This window comes from Prunus persica, chromosome G6, assembly GCF_000346465.2.
Source record: "Prunus persica cultivar Lovell chromosome G6, Prunus_persica_NCBIv2, whole genome shotgun sequence".
In the NCBI taxonomy this organism is placed as follows: domain Eukaryota; kingdom Viridiplantae; phylum Streptophyta; class Magnoliopsida; order Rosales; family Rosaceae; genus Prunus; species Prunus persica.
Genome location: NC_034014.1, coordinates 14923348 through 14944841, shown reverse-complemented (window position 1 = coordinate 14944841; position 21494 = coordinate 14923348). Strand labels below are relative to the sequence as shown.

Below are 21494 nucleotides of genomic sequence, written 5' to 3'. Positions count from 1 at the left end.
TAAAATCACTTAGCTTAGGGCATCGTAAATTACTTAATTGATCATGAATTCTGGCTGTTGTGCGACTAGGTGTGCCAATAAAATGTTCAATTATTGTGTATAAAAGGACATTGGCTCCATCTTCTATACTTGTTCCTATTAGCTCATCAAAAATAGGGTAACCATCATCATTTGTTTTATAGGCATGGATTATTCTTAATTTTGCGTCTTCTATGAGATGTTTATCCCACCAGAAACGAAGTGTTCCTGTAAATCCTGTTTGTAAAAGGGAAACTATTTCTGATTGTTTTAACTAGTGATTGGTGGCATAACTATTGGCTACCATTGACATGTGTTGTAATTTGTTGAGTATCTCCTATTCGGACAAGCCATCGATATTCCACTCTTATAGCTTATCAGAAGATACTGAGAATTGATTATGGGTTCTTTCTTCAAACTGGACATCTGGAGGCGTAGGCTTAGGATACCAATTTTTGGTCAGACTTGTGGGATTGACTTTACCTGTTAGGCGACTAACTTTAAGACTTTGGGAATCCTGATTAACTTGTAGTTTACTAAAGGCTTGTTCAATCTTAGAGATATTACTAGTTTCGGACTCTTGGCTGGAGATTGAATCTAAAGACGTGGCTGACTCACTATCGGAATTAACTTCAAACTGTAAAACTTTAACCGAAGTTTCTTCTTCTTTTCCTTTGTCTTTATCTTTATTTGGTTTTGGTTTAACCGGGGTTAATTCCTGAAATATTTCTTCAATTTTTTTCATGGTTGAATTTACTTTAAGGGAAGACTCGGGTTTTAACTCATTGAATTTTACTAAAGGTTTCTCTTTCCTAGGTTTTAAAGTAATCTCACTAGGGGTTAACTTATCAATTTTGGTTTCAATTTTGTCTAACTGTTTACCTATGACTATTAGACTGTGTTGGTGTAATTATTTTGTTCTATGACTCTTTTATCTAAATCATCTTTTGACCCAGCAACTTTGTAGGGACTAGCCATGATTTTGGCGTTCTTGTGACTAATTATTATTGATTCAACTGGGCGGTGAGTACTGATAACTTTGGTAATGTCTGCTTTTTCCCATTTTTCACTACTACAAAAAAGCAAAAAGACGACGGTAAATCACCGTCGTGTATTCGGTTTTTCAATGGTCGTGGAATCCACCGTCATCTTTTCCCTCATAAACCATGACGCTAAATCACCGTCGTTGTTAAAATATACAACATCATCAACAAATACAAAACGACGTCTTTGTACTGCAAAAAGATCTAAAAAAGCAGTTGAGGATGAGAATAGACGACCAACTCTCTAAAAAAACCGTCGTTAAAAAGAAAAAATATGACACATATTAACAGAATAAGGCCGCAAGATAGACATACAACGACGAAAATTAAAATAAGACGCCGTTAAATATCATTTTCACGACAATAAAAAATATGACGTCTTTAAATACATTAGAAGACGACGTTATTGATACCTACTACGTCGCATATATAAAAACAGCCGTCGTAAAATAAATTTTTCACTTTGATTTTTCTATAAAAGATGACGTGGAAATAGTTGTCAGTGTCATTATTTACGACGTATGTATTTATAGAGTAGACGTTGAACAACGAAACAACGTCGGTTACAAATATATGAGAGTCGTATTACAAAATTTATACGTCCTATTTTCAGGAACAAACAACGACGATAAATATTAGACGTTGTTAAATAAAACAACGTCGAAAACAAATAAAAACAGACGTGTTTAGTCTGCTAAAGTTCTAAAAAATAGTCGAGGATGAGAATAGACGACCAACTCAAACAAATCACCGTCGTTAAAAAGGAAAAATATGACACATATTAAAAAAACAAGGCCGCAAGATAGACATACAACGACGACAACTAAAACACTACGCTGTTAAATATAATTTTCACGACAAGAAAAAATATGACGTCTTTAAATACATGAGAAGACGACGTTATTGATATCTACTACGTCTCTTATTTACAAACAACCGTCGTGAAATAAATTTTCCACTTCGATTTTTCTAAGAAAGATGACGTGGGAATAGTTGTCAGTGTCATTATTTACGACGTATGTATTTATATAGTTGACGTTGAAATGCGAAACAACGTCGGTGGCATTTATATAGTCGACGTTGTATTTATATGTATTCATTACTCACGACGCACTTATTAATATAGACGACGTTGAACTTCTAAACAACGTCGGTTCTAAATAAATGAGAGCCGTATTACAGAACATATAGACGGCGTTGATTATGATGAGAGCCGTATTACAAATAACGTCGTTTAATTGATATTAGACGGCGGTTATAATGAATTACCGTCGGAATTCATTTCGTTCCTCTTCGTTTATAAAAGAACTTGCGACGTGGAAAATGTATGATGACGTCGTATTTTTTAACGTTCAGATTATATATCTCGTTTTTTAGACGTCGGTATTATGGGATTGGAGTCGTGTTATTTTGAATTACATGGCGGTTCTTAATCCTTCCCCGACGTGATATCCTGAATAATTGCTTCACAATAGCGTCGTGGTTCTTCATTGTTATGTTGCTTTAAAACATCGGTAAATATGCTGAATAACTGGTTCACAATAACGTCGTATTTTATTTGAACAGACGTTGTTTTTTATGCAGAATATAATGATGTAATCTGGAACTAGTATTTTTTGCACTGATTGTTTTGTGGCCAAAACCTGTATATTACAAAATTACAAAATTAATGAAAGTGAAGAAATCACATTACAATATATTACAAAATTAATGTCATACACTGCCAATTACATAAGCATCATTCAATCCATATATCTTTACACCCATCTCGAATATTTTGACCACCTAACTCACCCACCAGTTCATCAAATGTGTCAACATTTGGCATCCCTTTAGTAAATGGCTCACACTCAATTATGACATCACTTAAGACTTCATCACCAATAACATCATTATATTCTCTATTAGGCATTGATAACACTACCGACCAACCACGATGCATCGGGTCGTCAACAAAAAATATTTGTTTGACTTGAGAAGCCAAAACAAATTGGTCATTCCTATGTCCAATTTTACTCAAATCTACAAGGGTAAATCCAAGTTCGTCGACTACAAGACCAGAACTATCTATCCAATCACACATAAAGACTGGGATTGTAAACTTTTGGTAGTCAAGGTCCCAAATTTCTTGAATGACACCATAGAAACCCATATTTGAGAGAATTGGGTTTTTATCCTTGGCACTAGCAACTTGCATGGTATGTGCAAGTAAATAAACTCCACTATTTTGAGTTGTCCGCACATCATCTTGTGCCTTGATATTGAATTTAATACCTTTAATAAGATAGCTCCTATATAATGGCACTGCCATGTTTGGACCAGCTGCTAGCCACCTTAAATTTTCTGATACGCCATGATTGTCTTTCTCAAGTTCACTTTGAACCTGCAAATTAATCATATCTTAATTCAATCTAACATAGAAATAAGAAGAAAATTAAAAGAGAAATATGTTATTCAACAACATATACCTTGAAGCGTAGCCATTGAATGAAAGTGCTATTGTGCTTATCCTGCAGCCACTTTGTTCTCTTTCTAAATTTTGGATAAGCAGTCTTGATGTGGATCATATGTTGCCTACATGACACGAAAAATTCAAGCATTACGGTCCCAAATATATAAGATAAACATAAGAAATAATTTAAAATGGAAACTTAAAGAATAAAACTCATACGTACTCGATATAAGGTAGGACTTCCTCCGTATTCTCCAAGAGATATAGATGTGCTTGATTCAACAGGTCCTGATCAACTAAGCTCACTGTGCAACCTGATAATGGCTTTGAAACTCCCATCTTTTGGCTTGAAGGCACTCCAACTGTACTAACATGTTTTGCCTTCAAATTATACAACTTCACTAATGCCGATAACTTCGTGTACTTTCTACAACCAGGGTACACTGGTTGATCTCCATCCCCAATCACATTGGCAAACTCATACGGATCGGAACCAAAATCACCAAAATCATTATCATCCATATCAATTTCTTCAGACACAAAACTGTACCTACTATGGCCATCATCTTCTTCAACATTTCTACTAGCATTAGTAGTTGCTTCCCAAGGTTCTCCGTGAAATGTCCAATTCTTATAGCTTTGGTCAATTCCATTAAAGTATACGTGATCCCTTATAATTCCAACCCCAAACAACTTCAAATTAACACATTTAACACATGGACAACGGATATGTGTTGTAGTTAGAAGATTTTCTACAGCAAAGTTCAAAAATGCTTCCACCCCAAACTCATATGCCTTCGATCTTCTATCCGAGTGCATCCATGACTTATCCATCTCCGACACTATAACCTATTATCTATAATAAAGTGAAAATACAGGCAATGACCATCACTATAGCAGATTATACAAAGATCTAATAGCAAGTAATACACAACAGAGACGACGAGTTTTAAACAAAAACAGACGCATTTGGCATATATAGACGACGGATTTTCAACAGACGTCGTCTAATATAAGTAATACAAACGACGGTTTATGAAAAAACCGTCGTGTATAAGTAATACAACGATGGTAGTTTAAAAAAACCATCGTGTAATCGTCGTTGTATGCCTAAAAAGGCGTCGTGTCTCAGTTTATTTTCAAGAACCCAAAACCCATTAAGAACACAACATATATATGAAACCAAGCAAGAAACCAACATATACATGAAACCAAACATGAAAACAATAAATCCATTCCCAATTCAACATAACATAGGGTGATTAAAAGATCCGACAAAATTAAATCCATTCCCAATTCAACATAACAGATAATGTAATCCATGAACCCATTAAACAGAAAATCCATGAACCTATACCTATAAGCACATTATTAACAGATCGCAAAGCATATACCTAAAACCCTTTAACAAAACAACCTAATATCATTCAATGAATTTACAAGGGGAAGATAGGGTTTATACTTACAGGTTGGACGAGCTCACAGATTCGACGGAGCCTAGAGAGTGCAACTTTTAATTAGAGCAGAAGTGAGAGAGCGAAATGTTATGTTGCGCGAAATATGAAAATTTTAGGGTTCAGGGTTAGAAGTATAAGAATAAGAGCCAAATCTAAAAAATTTAGGTGGCGCGAAAATTTTTAGAGAGCGCGCTCTTTAAAACGTCGAAAGAAAAACCATGGCGAAAGTTCTACAAGAACCGACATAAATGTAATATTCCACGACGGAAACACTGAACGTAACGCCGTTTATTTTGACGCTTCATTTTTCGGATTAATTTTAAATTTATTTTGAATATTTTGATATAAAGACGACTGAAAAACCACGTCGGGGTTAAGAAATTGAAGACGTTGTAAATTATAATAGACGACTTACATATTAAAATGACGTCGTTTAAAGTATAAACTATGTCGGATATTTTACTGCACGACATAACATATGTATTCCACGACTCAACCACCGTCGTTAAAAATTAATACCCTAAACCCTTAAAACTAAATTATATAATTTAAAAATTTAAGTTTATAAAAGGGTTTATGGTTTTATAGCCTAATATATACCCTATACTACCCAAAAATTATACTTTAAAAATAAACCCCAATAAATAACAACCCTAATCTCTAAACCCTAGACTCTAAACCCTAAACCATAAAACTAGAAGTGATTTTATGACTCATCAAAATAATTTTGTTTTGGATGGTCATTTTAAATTTTTGTTATTCAAAATGAATTTTTTCAAGGTTTAGGGGGAAGAAAATATATCAATGACTTCATAGGAGTTGACTTTGCATTTTTCTGATTTATTTTAAATTTATTTTGAATATTTTGATATAAAAATAATAAAATATTCTTATCACAACAACAAACCACGTCGGTGTTAATAAATTGTAGACGTTATAAATTGTAATAGACGACTAAGTTGTTAAAATGACGTCGTTTAAATGAGAAACCATGGCGGATATTTAACTATTCGACGTAAAATATATATTCTACGACTTAACCGCTGTCGTTACAAAGTACTACCCTGAACCCTTAAGAAATTGAAGACGTTATAAACCATAAACGACTCAATTATTCAAAGAACGTCATCTAAATATCCTTTTACGTCGGATTTGTTTAAAACGAAACAACAAAAAACGACGGTTTTTGACTTTATTAGGTCGTTGGAAAAGTATTACACGTCGGTTACGCAATTTATATGTTTGTTTTTTTTTAATTTAAGAAAACCTCAATAAATTTTTACATTATATATTATAGAAATTTGTACATTATACATAAATATCAAGTGTTCAATAATTCCCCTATTCCAGGTGAAGGCAAACAAACTCTGCCCATTCATTCCGGACTTCATCAATTGCTTCTTGGGGGTATGGCGCTTTCTGTTTTCCCTTGGCATACTGCATAAACAATGACTATTAGGGTTTATAAATAAAAAGAAATTCAATCACAGACGACGATATTTTTCATAACCGACGTAGTATATCTATTCAACGACGGTAATTTTACATGACCGTCATTGATAATACAAAAAACGACGTAAAATGTATGAAGGTAATTTCTTCTTACCTTCTTCTCAAACGCCAAGGAAGGATCCATGATGATGTCCCTCATGAAGCGCATCACATAATACCCGCATTCGACACTGCTGGGTTGCTTTGGTGTGCTTGACAGAGTTTTCCAAATTACTGCTTTACGGCCTGATCTGGCTATGTGAGAATTATATATTTTTATAGCACTGTTCACGATGTTTTTGGCCTCTTCATCGACCACACGATTTCCGGACAGAGGATCCAGAAAATAGACAGTTTCCCTCTTTGCTCTCACAATCAGCAAGATCCAATGACGGCTGCACAAAATTAATATAAAAACGACGGTTATTTACAAAAACGACGTATTATAATATTTCACACGACGAAATAAAGTAGCAATCGACGACATTATATATTTATCACGACGATAAATAACTACCGACGTGGTTAGTAGTTTCAAACGACTCAATAAAATAAACCACCGACGTGGTTAGTTTATACGCTGTCATTTATTGAAAATCATAAAAATAAAATCCTGTTAAGGAGACTAACCCTGGATTGTAAGGCATCATGAAAATCTGTTCACCATCAGTCTTCTGAAGTCGAGCTGCTACCAGTCGTGATCTGTCAGCTATTGTCCCAGAGTTGGCACTAACTGTAGCAGGGTCGATAAAGCCAACCATGCTGCACATATTTGCTTGTTTCAAAAGATCGTGTAAGTACCTAAATATATAAAATAATATAAACAAGTCAGCACAAAAAAACACACGACAGTTATGTATAACAAAACGACGTATTATAAAATTTCACACGACGTACTGAAATAGACAACGACGTTATAATATATTTATCACGACGGTACATACTAACGACATGGTTAGTTAGTTAAGACGACGCAATAAATAAACCAACGACGTATTATTTTAGAATGACAAACCTCATATATACAGCAATGACAGTAGCTCCTATTTCTTCCATGCCTGTAAATTGTGTAATATCTTCAGGCAGGACGAAGGTATCGCGTTCCTGACCAAACACCTCCTTATCAATTGTAAAGTTCAGGGTCTTATCCTGAGGCACGAGTGTCGTTTCCACATAACGACAAAGGGATTTTAAAGAAGATGGCGCCTCCATATTTGAATAATCAACAACTTTAATAACCTGTTTAAAGAAATAAAAAAAATGACGTGGTAATTCAATAAAAACGACGGTTTAAGGAATAAAACGTCGTCTGAAAAGAATTTAAACGACGGTGAAAAAACCGTCGTGGTGAATAATTTATTACGTCTTAGAAAAAAATTCCGCCGTCTAAGTTGTAAACAAACGACGGTTTAAAGAAAAATATCGACGTCTGAAATTTTGAAAAACAAATAAAAAAAGCAAAGTTATGTGAACATACCTGGTCGTCATGCTTTTCTTCATCTTCTTTCTCCTTTTCATCTTGTTTTTCTTCTTTCTTCTCTTCATCTTTTTTTTCTTCTTCCTTCTCTTCATCTTTTTTTTCTTCATTCTTCTCTTCATCTTGATTTCCTTCATTTTTCTGTTTTAAGTAATAAAGAATGTAGAGAAATTAAAAAAATTAAATTCAAACGTCGTGGTAAGACAAAACACAAGACAGTATGTAAGAATTATGGACGTCTTAAATTATTAAACGATGGTAAATAGTAAACGTCGTGGGATTTATATATTACGTCGGGAATGACTAACACCGTCGTCTAAAAACCACAAAGTTTTAAAAATAACGACGTTTAATGGCGTGTAAAACAAGTAAACTAAATACGACGTGGTATTGAAATATAGACGACGGTTTATTTTTAAAATCATCGTGGTATGTATTTCAAACGACGGTTTTATTAATAATAACGACGTCTAATAGTTTTTAAAAAAACAGAGAATTCAAAGTTCAGATATGTTACCTTTTCTTCCTGATGTTTCCCATTTTTGGCAGTATCATCCTCAGAATGTAGGGATCTCACATCACCTCCAGAGCAGCTTGCTTTGTCAGACATTGGATTTTTGGGACTTTGGCTAATTCTTGGTTTAAGCATGCTTGGATCAAAATTGGGAATTAATTAGGAAAGCTGACTCAGGAAATGCTCCCTCTCAGCCTCTACCAATTGTTTGGTTCTAGCCTCCATCCTTAAAGCCTCTTCCCTTGCCTTAGCTTCCATCTTTTTATTCTCTTCTTGAAGGAGAACTCTTAAACTGTCGTTTAAACGGTCGTCAAAGCTCATCCTCTGTGGTTTGGGTAAATTGAAATATTGCCTTGGGGAAATCCCAGCACCTACACCTCTCACTCTGCCTGGATGCTCGGGGCCCAAAGCCATGGTCAGCACATCATTGTTGCCAGATACACTGACTTTGCCTTCCGAGACTTGTTTTTGCAATTCATCCTAAAACAAAGATATATAAAAAAGTAAGAACAAAAAACACACGACGGTTATTTATATACAAACGACGTATTATATAATTTCACACGACGCAATAACATATAAATCGACGTTATTATAATTTATCACGACGGTAGTTATACCGACGTGGTTAGTTTTTTAAAACGACGAAATGAATAAACCACCGACATCTTATGCTTTATTTACAGATAACAGAGGGATAATTCAATATTCACAGTTTTAACGACCTTGTTTAAAACATTTCGACGTAGTAATTTAATACAAACGACGCGAAAATGAACCACCGACATCTTATGCTATAATTACAGAAAATAGAGTAGTGATTCCTGATTTAGACCTTTAACGACGTTTTTTAAAAAATGTCGACGTGGTAATATCATTCATACGACGCAAAATATAACATAAGACGTAATAAGAATTATTCACAGTTTAATAAAAATTTAAAACAGAGTGAGTAGGCTTACAATTAATTTTGCTTTCTCTGCCACCTTTGGATCCGGGATGTTACCATGTTTGTCCTGTCTAGCTCTCTTCCATAAGGTAGATCGATCAATTTCTACCCCAGGCATGGTTTCCTCCAATTGATCCTCCAAACCAGCATATCCTTTTCGAGACAATCGATGATTGTACTCAAGTTTCTCCCTAATCTGTGCATGTTGAGAATGCACAGAATCAAAATCTTTGGATAACCTTGAAGCTACAAAGGCATCCCATTGTGCTTTCTCTATGAATTTATATGTTTCAGGGGGTTGGCTTAATCTCTCCCTGTCATTGGTGTATGGAAGGATATAATGCCTCGTTAGTGTAGACTTAAATCCTTCCATTTCTTGGCAGCAGAAGCTAACACAGAGTTCTTGCCCCCTTGACCTACCACAAAAGCAATGTCAACTGCTTCCCAAATCTGCTCCTTTATATCCTTGGGGATTTGAGTCCATTTCATGTCCACAAGTGGAACTCTGGAGCGTGCCAACACACCAATGTAGGACTGCATCTCACTATGTGCTTGGCCAATTCCTTTCCCCCTTTTATTGTACTCAACAATTGGCCTGAGTTTCTGAAGTTTTCTCTTCACAACACGAGGCATTGTGCTCATAGCTCGACCAGACTTTGAATCATCAGAGATTGTTGTCGTGCTGGTTGGTTCTGTCTCAGCAGATGATGAAGCAAACTTCATCTTCTTCGAAGACTTCTCTTCAGGAGTTACCATTCCAAGCTCCTTACCTCCATTTTTCTTGGAGCCAGAGTCCTTACTTTGGTCTTGAGAAACCATTTTTACAGACAAAACTGCAAGTGAAAATATTTCAGGAAAAGATTAAGAACACAAACGACGGTTATTAATAAAATACGACGTATGATATGATTTTAAACGACGCAATGAAATAATCTCAGACGTAATAAATGTTTAAAACCAAGGTAATTAAACAACGACGAAATAATATAAAATAAGACGTAATAATAACTTATTATGTCGATATTTACCGGACGACGTGATAATTAACTATAAACGACGAAATATTTATATAATGTTGTGGTATTGATGTTCACACGACGTCAATAGTAATATACCGTCGTCTATATAAGGATCCAAAACCCTTCTTTCTTTCTCTGTGAATGTTTGATTGCAGATTTGATTTTTCTGAACCATGGTTTTTGTTTTCTAATTTGATAAAATACAAGGCCAAGAAAGAAAGTTTTGGAATCTTATATAGACGACGGTATTTTAATATGACGTCGTGGTATTAACATTCACACGACGTAAAACAATAAGATACTGTCGTCTATATTAGATACCAACCTTACTTTCTTTTTCTTTATATTTTATCAAATTAGGGAAAAACAAAACCATTGTTCAGAGAAATCAAACCTGCAATTAAACAAGCAAATAAAAAAAAGACTATAAGTTTAAAAACAACTTTGTCAATTTTCAGACGACGCTAGAACGATTGACGAACCGTCGTGGTCTACATATTTAACCACGTAAATAAGAAGCTACCGTCGTCTTATTTAGTTGAGGTAGTTGTCTTCAAAGTTAGAAACTTTCCCTCTTTGTCTGTATATTTTATCAAACTTGGAAAGAAGTAAAATGATTTTGGCCAGAAAAAAGGTAAAAAGATTTTTCAAACAAAAAATGTATGAGCATGCAAAACAGCAACCAAAATAGTGAAAATGAAAGCTTACCTTTTGCGTGCAATGAAAGCAAGAGGAAGACGATGTTTAAGTTCAGAGACGACGAAGAAGACGAGAGGAAGACGATGAGATACTCCGACAGTGCTCTGACAAGGAAAAAAGACAAAAAGTTTTCTCTGGGAGATTGAAATTTTTAATCGGGTTTGGAAACAGTGCATGTAGTCAGGTAGACGAAAAGTTGCTTACATATAAAACCATTTCAAAAAAATAATACGGCGGTTACATATAACTACGACGTATAAATTACAAAATACGACGGTACATTTAACTTCGGACGTGGTAAATAAATACGACAGTAGAGTTGTAGGTACCGTCGTAGTAAACTCAAAAATTAAAGTACATAAGTAATAACTCGCGTCATGGTAGATTATTTAACACGTCGTTTTTATTAATGTACCGACGTGGATTTCTGTAATATACGTCGGTCATACCGACGTTGATTTTACAATTTAAACAGCGGTTTTTTTGTAAGGACCGCCGTTGGTTTTAAAAATTTATTCTATAAATTTGTCGCTTTCATTCATTTTCGGTTTACATTTAGGGTTCCAAGTTCTTCCTCTCTCAGAGACACTGTCTCTCACATCTCAAAGACAATAATTTGGATGTCTTTCTCAAAGAGAAATTGAGCTTACTCGCATCAAATCTATGTCCACAAGAAGAAGCTTGTCAACTAGCCTTCTCACTTCCTTGATCAAGCCTGATAGGACACTTAGTGCTTCTGAATACTCCTTGCTTTCCATCAAAAGAGATGCAAGCCTGGCCTCCACTCGCTGTCGAAGGAAAGTTCGCTTCTCAGGGAAATCTGAAGATCAGATGTGCCTGATCCTCTGCTTGATTTTCTTGGCTAAGAAGATCCGTCAGATTTGTGATAGCCTCTTCCTTTATCCGTAGAGCTTCAGAAGAAGAAGATGGGTTTCAAGAATGCGATAAAGAATAGAAATGGCTTCAGATGGCCTCTAAAGCATGAGCAATCGAATCAGTAGTTGCTGGGAGATATGATGAAGACATTGTCAATGCTTTGAACTATACAAGTCCTGTAGAAAGATAAAGGACCAAACTGTTAAAGAAACTGAAACAACGGCGGTTTTCTATTCTACCGTCGTCTTTTCTCGTCGTCTATATTAAGGTAAGATGACGGTAAATTTATAATTACCGACGTAGATTATTTTGTTAAATGTCGTTAAGTGTAATACAACCGACGTGAATTTTATATTTAAATTATAAATAGAGTTTTTTTCCCGAATTCTTTCAGTTTTAGTTTTCAATTACAAAGCGTGATAAATAGATTTTTCTTTCCCGAGCAAATTTAAAATGAGGGAAATTAATGTTCTAGAATTTGTAAACTAACACGACGCAATATTACTAACCAGAGGAAATTATAAATAGATTTTGCTTTCCCGAAGAAATTTTAAATTAGTTCAGTTTGAAACAACGACGGTTTTTTGTTATGCCGTCGTTTTTAACTAACACGATGCAATATTTATTTTACGACGTGGAATCTTTTCATTTAACGTCGTTAGGTTTAATATAACCGACGTGGATTTGAATTTTTAAATTATGAATAGAATTTTTTTTCCCGTGACCTTTCAGTTTATTTTTCAATTATAGTGCGTTATAAATAGACTTTTTTTTCCGGAGGAAATTTAAAATGAAGGAAATTAATGTTCTGGAATATGTAAAGTTTCTTTTTTGGATGACAGATTTAAATAAAATAAGAATATAAAAACAACGACTGTTTTTGTATTACTGTCGTCGTTTTTCGTCGTCTTAAGTAAGACTAAGACGACGTAATATATTTGTTGAGCGACGTTGATTTGTTTTTTAAACGTCGTTAGGTATAATATAACCGTCGTTGAAAATTGTCTCTCTGATTGCAAATTTGCAACGACGTTAGGTATAATATTTTTAGATACACAAACGCACACACATCATCAACTTCCAAAAAATTGTCTCTCTGATTGCAAATCTGTGTCATCTGTTAAGATTATGATGTGGAACAGAGTTCCATATGGTAAGATTTCGTAACCCTTGGGATCTCAGAAAAATCTGATTATGTCGGCGGTTTTCTATATAAACCGTCGTGGTTATTTCAATTCTTGTCATTAAGTAGATCTACCGACGTAGGATAAGAAAATCAAAGAAAAAAATTGTTAACAAAAATTCTTATTAAGACGACGGTTTAAATTAAAGGTACGACGTATAAAATGAATAAATACGACGTTAAATTTTATAGTACGATTTAAAGATAACGTCGTAGAACTATACGAGAATGACGTCGATATATTTATATTTTCCGTCGTTGTACATTAATTTAATACGGCGATATTTTGTATTTTAAAGCCGTGGATTTGTTTGTAATTATACGGCGTCTTATACGAAAACCTCGTCGTGTTATTTTATGAGTAAAAACGGCGGCTTTTATTGAAATCGTCGTTTTTACTTTCTACGTCGGTCGATTCATAACTTCTGCCGTTCTTTGTTGGCTTTGATTTTACACTGCGGAAATCTGTTTCAAATAGACGTCGGTTGTTTAATTAGGTACGTCGTTGTTTTTGAACAGCCATTTGAATCTCCATTTTTTAGTTGTCTAAGGTGGTATTACACGACGGTGTTTTTAGAACCGTCGTCTTTTTAAAAACCACGACGGTTTTCACTTAGACCGTCGTTGTTTTCTGGTCGTCTTTTTCACTTTTTGTAGTAGTGTTTCCTGGGTTAAAGTAACTAACTTTTGACTCATATATTTGCTTTCTACATAATCAAGATAAGGTGACTCTGTCCTAGTCTTTTTTAAATATTCTTTCCATTCGTTGAAAATTTCTTTTCTTTGAACTTTGGGGAAAGATGCATGATAATTGGCTTTTCGTGATTCATTTTCTGGGGCTTGGAAATGGGCCTCTAATTTTGACCAATGAATTTTAAATAGTTTACTAAGGGTTCGTTATTGGGCATCACAAACTTCAAAGGTGAAACCTTCAAAATCTGTTCTAGTAGGTGATTCAGGTTGAACTGGCAAAGCTGGCTCTGCAGGGGCTTTCTCGTAACTTGGTTGGACTACTTGTTTTTGTTTTCTTAATTCATTAATTTTGAAGTCAATTAGGGCTATATCGGCTTCTGGATCACGTTCTGTTATGGAGGATGACTCTGCTGAAGAATGTCTAGCAGGGATTTTAAAAGATTGACTAGGGGTTGGTAATTGTTCTAGTTGGACTGTGGATTTGACTGGCCTATCAAAACTAATTTTAACTGTACCATCTAAATAAGGTTGAATATAATCTAAATCATTTAGACTACATTGGATCGGCTTCGGAGGGCATTCGGTTGTTAAATACCAATCTTAGGGTAACTTCACATCAGACCATCTAATCATTTGGGGTACAGTAACATTGGCGTTCGAAGTATGATTTTGAATTAAAAGTGTTTGATTCTTGGGGCTTTTACTAAGAGCTTGAAAATTCATATTTGTACCTGTGACCTTGTAATAAATTCTATAAATTAAAGCTAATGGTTGACTACCAGGTAAAATGTTGTATCCACGCGTTTTAATATTTAAAGTCAAAACTTTTAATATATGAGGGTCACTTAGGCTAACTGTAAAATCTGGGTAATAATCAAAATGAACTGGACCATTACATAGTCTTGAGATGACTAATCAGATAAATACTTTTACCATTAAACTATCAACCCTTTGGCAGCATTATCAAGTATGTACATGCCTAAGCCCAACAAAGCGAAAAACTAACGGAAATTGGCCGTGGTCTGAGCAATTAACTACTTGCAAATTTAGTCTACCAGCTTGCTATCCTGGAATATGTATGTGTATATGCTTTGTTTCTGAAAAAAAAAAAAAATCAAAGCAAAAGGGTCCTTATTATGCGGAGGAGATTGGATTCACCATCCATATCTGATTGACGGAATATATAGATGTACGGCAAGTTCTTCTACATTTGTGAAGATGCCCAACTGTCCATTCTTCCTTCATTACAAGTCGTTGCATTGGCTACTCCCACTCTTTGGCAACTTGTTCTGCCTTCATAGATTGGCACTGCAACAAATTATTCAATGATTTCAAGTTCTAAATCAGAAAGGAAAAAACAAACGAAAAACAATTTGAAGTTGGAAGGAACTCTGTTTTCGGTGCTCATGGTCATGGAGAGAAGTTGTTTCCTCTTGTCAATCACCTTCTTGCTGGTGCTGCAGCTGCAGTGCTGTTCTCTAGGCACAGTAGGTGCAGCACAAACCAACATCACCACGGACCAGTCTGCTCTTCTTGCTCTCAAATCCCATATCACTAGTGACCCTCACAACATCTTGGTCAACTGGTCAACCACCACCTCCGTTTGCAATTGGGTTGGAGTTACTTGTGGCGCTCGCCGCCTCAGAGTTTCAGTCTTGAACCTCTCTTACATGGGACTCTTCGGCACCATTCCTCCACCCCTCAGCAACCTCTCATTTCTTGTTGAGCTGGACTTAAGAAACAACAGCTTCCATGGCACCCTGCCCAAGGAATTGTCTTATTTGCGTCGGCTGAAGTTGATTAGCTTCAGATTCAACAATTTTATGGGATCCATTCCATCGTTGTTTGGGTCCTTCCCCAAACTTCAAACATTCAGTTTACGTGGCAATCAGTTTTCAGGTTCCATACCGACGACTATCTTCAACTTATCTACACTGCAAGTAATTGATCTAAACTTTAACCGACTATCAGGTACGTATGTGTGTCAACAAGTTATCTAGACTCTATTGGTGATCTATCATTATGTTTTAACATATTGTTATTAATCTATAAGCCTGATGTGTCCTACTTTCTGTAGAAAATTATGCTAATTTTTTTCACACTTGCAGCTCATCCAATACTGAAAAACTCTCACTTGAATAGATTATGTATTTGGTTTTTAATTTTAAGAACGGTTGAGTCTATAATGTTGGGTTATTTTGTTTTATTTTAATGTTGGGTTTTTTAATTTTATTTTACGAAACTAGTGAGTACATGTTGTGTACGCTACAAATGATAAAACTAGTTGGGCGTTGGGGGATAAAGACAGAGATGATACATTGTAAATAATAGGGAATATTTATGACCTTTTTCACATGGAGGCCCATTATAGCATGATATTTTATAAATGTAAAAAACATCCTTGAAAAATTCCATATTGTACCTTCAAGTGAAAAAATTGTATCATATTAATAAACCAATTAGAAAGTGACCAAGTGACTAGTTGAGAGTTTTTTTTTCCCTCCAAAATAGTCTTATGTAGTGTGGTGTTTTTTCTAATTTCATTTATTTACATGTATTCTGAGTCTTTGTTTGGCATACTTAACAAGTGCGATCCCCAGAGAAATAGAGAACTTAACAATGTATGCCAACATCTTTTGTTGCAACAATTTCAATGGTATATATATGACTCCGCTTTTGTTGCAAGCATTATATATGCATAAAACATGAATTTAACATATAAATGTGCATATATATATATATATATCTTAATGATTTTTCAGATATCCCAAAAGAGATTGGCTTTTTAGATCATGTGGAAGAGTTGTATGTGCAGTACAATGCCCTAAAAGGCCCTGTTCCTGTGGTTATTTTCAACATGTCTTCTTGGACTACGTTGACTCTATATGGAAACAACTTGAGTGGTGGTCTTCCAGACAATATATGCCAACATCTTCCTAGTCTTCAACTCTTGAATTTGGGTCGCAACCAGTTTGATGGTTCACTTCCATCCAAATTATGGCAATGCAAAGACTTCTTAGACTTTATTTGGGGGAAAACAATTTCAGTGGAAGCATACCAAAAAATATTGGGAACTTAACAATGGTGAAGGAGATGGGGCTTGACTACAACATTTTGACCGGTAATTGATATTTCATTATGTTAATCCAATTATGATTTATCTTTTTCATTTTGGTTGCATAATTTATTTTTATTTAACTATTTCATATTTTAGTAAATGAGGGAGATAGTTAATCATGAATATAACAATTTTTTTGTCAGAATCACTGGAAAATTCATTAGAATCGAATAGCAAGGTCTACAATCATGAATATAACATATTGACTTGCCTAATAAACGTTCTGTCTAAGTCAATATGTTCAAATCTAAGGTTAATCAAAGTAAGAAGAAAAAAAAGAAGAAGAGGTATAAAGACATGCAAACAAAAGCGTGTTTTGCTCAAGGGAATATGACATTTTGTAAACCATATATTTTCATCCCCAAATTATGGCCAGATTGTTGAAATGTAAATTGACTAGCTAATTTCTTGTTAGTTAGTAATTTACTTGGTATGTTTCTACTCTTAGCTTCATTAAGCATTATGTTAGTTAAGTGACTTGAGCTCATATGCCAAGTGTAAGGTGTAAAGCAGTCAATTAGTTTCCAACGGCTCTTAGGCCTTGTACTGCCATGTGTCACATTCACATTGGCCCTTGTAATAGAATGTTGGTGATTGGCTGATGTAATGTGAGAATGAATACAAAAGGTGTGATCTCTGTAAGATGTTCTGCAGATCGTACCAGAGAACTTTTTCCATTTTTCTGTTTTCTCTTTTGAGCTCACTCTTCCCTGTACCTTCCTAGCTCCCTCAGTAATCCAAAACTTCAACACGGATTTCTTAATTTGGTTCAAACACAAAACTTTGTAGAGATTTCCGTGTAAATATTATTGTATTAATTAATATTATGAGTGTGACATTTTATACTAAAGGTCATGAACGAGTAGATAGAGTTAGATTAGATTCCATAAATTCATACAAAGTTAAATATGCAACGGTTGTGATATTGTGGCAAGAACTATACCAGATGAGATGGGTGATCTATAAAATTTGGAGTCTTTTGCAGTAGGCGGTAATAATCTGAATAGTCACGATAGAATAAAATAGATTGAATTGCCGTTCTATCTAAGTCAATATTCTTTTCAACTAATGCTAATGCTACAACGTTTGTGAAATTGTGGCAGGCACTATACCAGACGAGATCGTTGATCTTCCAAATTTAGAGGTTTTGTCATTCGCATTTAACGATCTCAATGGCCTCATCCCATCTTCACTCTTCAATATCTCCACAGTGAGAGCACTGTTTCTTTCTCCTAATCAGCTATCGGGTAGCCTCCCAGCAAACATAGGCCTTGGGCTTCCAAACTTACAACACCTTTATATAGCAGCAAATGACCTCAGCGGAGTAATCCCCAATCTCTCCAATGCTTTTACGCTCATCAAGATAGATTTGAGCAAAAATTCACTTACAAGGTTTATTCTGAGGACACTCTGTGCCTTAACAAACCTTCAGTCGCTTAACTTACAAATGAATAAGTTGATGATTGATACTTCCACTCTCTCTTGTTTGGTTAATCTTGTAAATTTGACATCACTAGGTTTGGCAATTAATCCGTTAAATGCCAGACTTGATGATTCCTTTCAGAATTGCTCTACATCGTCGCTATATCTTTATTTATTCAATTGCAGCATGAAGGGTAACATTCCCATTGGTATTGGCAACATTAGCAGCTTGGTAACCTTATCCCTGGGATACAATGAATTGAGTGGATCAATTCCAACTTCACTGGGAAGACTTCAGAATCTCCAAGCTTTGGGCTTCATTGATAACAAGTTGCGAGGGTACATCCCATATCAACTATGCCAATTAGATAACCTAGCTTACTTAGATTTGAGTAGTAATCAGCTCTATGGTTCTATAACGTCTTGCTTGGGAAATTTAACCGCATCTCTAAGATATCTATCATTGGGGTCCAATTCGTTGAGTTCCACAATACCATCTACCTTTTGGAGACTTGCCTATATCTTGTCTGTAAACTTATCATCCAATTATCTAATTGGACATCTCTCACAAGATATTGGAAACTTGAAAGTTGTGATAGAGGTTGATTTATCAAATAACAATTTATCTGGTATCCTACCAAGCACTATTGGGGGTCTTCAGGGTTTGGTTAATCTATCCTTGGCAAATAATAATTTGGAAGGCCCTATTCCAAGTTCATTTGACGGGTTGCTAAGCCTGCAACTCTTGGATTTGTCCAGAAACAATTTGTCTGGAGTGATTCCCAAGTCTTTAGAAGCTCTGTCACTTCTCAAGTATATGGATATGTCTTTCAATAGGCTCCAAGGAGAAATTCCAACTGGTGGACCGTTCCAAAACTTCTCCGCTCAATCATTTGTCTCAAACAAAGCACTCTGTGGTGCAGCCCGACTTCAGGTTTCACCATACAAAAATGGTACACATGAACCAAATTGGAGGAAAGCTAAATATATCATCCCAGGGATTATATCAGTAATTCTCTTTGTGGCCTCTGTATCTATCTTTTTACTATGCAGGAAAAGGAAAGTGGAAGTTGCAGGAGAGGCTACCTCATTGCCTCAACTTCTTTGGAGAAAAGTTTCACATCTAGAACTTCTACGGGGCACAAATGGATTTAATGAAAACAACCTACTTGGAAGTGGGGGTTTTGGTTCGGTATATAAAGGGACGCTTTCAGATGGAATAGATGTTGCAATAAAGGTTTTCAGTTTACAGCTAGAAGGATCTTTCAAGAGTTTTGATAGGGAATGTGAAATGCTAAGCAATATTCGTCATCGAAACCTTATCAAAATCATCAACTGTTGCAGTGAAATTGATTTCAAAGCCTTGGTACTCAAATACATGCCTAATGGGAGCCTCAAGAAGTGGTTGTACTCTCAAAATTCTTTGAATATCTTACAGAGGTTGAACATAATGATAGATGCTGCATCTGCACTGGAATACCTACACCATGGTTATTCAATACCTATTGTGCACTGTGATATGAAGCCAAGCAATATACTACTGGATGATGATATGGTTGCACATGTTGCTGATTTTGGAATTGCAAAACTCTTGGGTGGAGGAGATTCTATTACCCAAACCATGACTCTAGCCACTGTTGGGTATATGGCGCCAGGTGATGTACTTGCTAATTTAATATCTTTTAATTCTATACATGCTGTCCTTAATTATGCATAATTTTCATTTAATATATATTCATGTATATGAGTATAATTCATAATGCAGAATATGGATTCAAAGGAATGGTTTCAACAAGAGGGGATGTGTACAGTTTCGGAATTGTAGTGATGGAAACATTCACTAGAAGGAAGCCAACAGATGAGATGTTTGATGGGGAAATGAATATAAAGCAATGGATTGCAAAATCACTAGTATTACCAGATGCAAAGATAGATGAAGTTGTGGATGCCAATTTGCTTGGGATCGGGACAGAGCTGGAAGACGATGATCATGTGAGGAAGAGGGATTGCATATCAGCCATTATGAGATTAGCTCTTACTTGCCGTGCAGAATCACCAGAAGAGAGGATAAGTATGAAAGAAGTTGTAGCCACACTCAACAAAATCAAGACAAAGTTTTTGAAGGACGCTACTACGGGAAAAGGTGTGCTGTTAAACCATCCTTTTGTTCAGCAGCGCTTTAATTAATGAGTCATATCCTATGACATGTATTTCATGCACTTTGATTTGATTCAATTTCAGTCTTTAATTTAGACAATGTAGAGCCGCATGCCGTTTTATTTCGGACTGATTTTATGATGGAGTGTGTAGACTTATTATATAATATACTAGTCTTGGTTGTTGTTATGGTATCAGTATGATAGGAGGGTTTGTGCTGTTGTGTTGTGGCTGCGACCACGATCTCTTGGGAGCTCCACCGCTGCTTTCGCCATGTCAAGAGGCAAACAACGGCTGATTACGGCAGCCAGGCCTCCCGCCCTATTTTTGTTGTGTGTAAACAAACGAGTTAGGTTTGGGCCCTTTTTGGAGCTATTAGAGCAACTCCAGCGAGGAGCCCTAGCCTCTGTCTGGGGGGGTTTGGGCCAAAAAGCTGTTTTCAGCAACAAACTGAAGTCCGGGCGCAAGGTGGGACCCAGCAATCTGGGCTGGCCCGAACTCCAGCCTGAGTTTTGGTGCTGATGTCAGCAAGCTACAGTGCCGCTACAGTCTACAGTGCCACTACAGTGCTGCAACGGTACAGTGCACCCGCTACAGTCCACGTGTCGCACTTTGGGCTCTCCAATCCAACGGCAGCCAATTTTTGTGCAATAAAAAATTGAAAAAAATTGAAATTTTTTTAAAAAAATACCAAAAAAATACTGAATTTTTTTTCTATAAATACCAAAAATTTATCCGATTGAGATATGAATTTTATAATAAATATTGACACGTACGAACCCAAAAATATTATCCGAAAATATTATCCAAATTAATTGTTTAGGTAAACAAATTTGTGAAAAAAACAAAAAAATGAATAGTATTTGCCCTTTGCCATGGCAACGGGTGAAAACACACAATACTATTTGCAAGGACAACCACTATTC

At 35.6% G+C, this 21494-nt stretch overlaps 1 protein-coding gene across 1 annotated transcript; it reads left to right on the top strand.

Moving 5' to 3' along the window:
• On the top strand, nucleotides 15284–20598 carry LOC18780759 (probable LRR receptor-like serine/threonine-protein kinase At3g47570). The gene is made up of 3 exons (XM_020565740.1): nucleotides 15284–15842; nucleotides 18093–20066; nucleotides 20177–20598. The coding sequence occupies exons 1-3, from the start codon at nucleotides 15284–15286 to the stop codon at nucleotides 20596–20598; spliced, it is 2955 nt and encodes a 984-aa protein (XP_020421329.1).

Bases quoted from the DNA above. Each gene is read 5' to 3' on its own strand.
- LOC18780759 (XM_020565740.1), top strand. From the start codon at position 15,284: ATGGAGAGAAGTTGTTTCCTCTTGTCAATCACCTTCTTGCTGGTGCTG. The intron at 15,843-18,092 runs GTACGTATGTGT...AAATTGTGGCAG, and splicing joins AAACTTTAACCGACTATCAG to GCACTATACCAGACGAGATC. The intron at 20,067-20,176 runs GTGATGTACTTG...TTCATAATGCAG, and splicing joins TGTTGGGTATATGGCGCCAG to AATATGGATTCAAAGGAATG.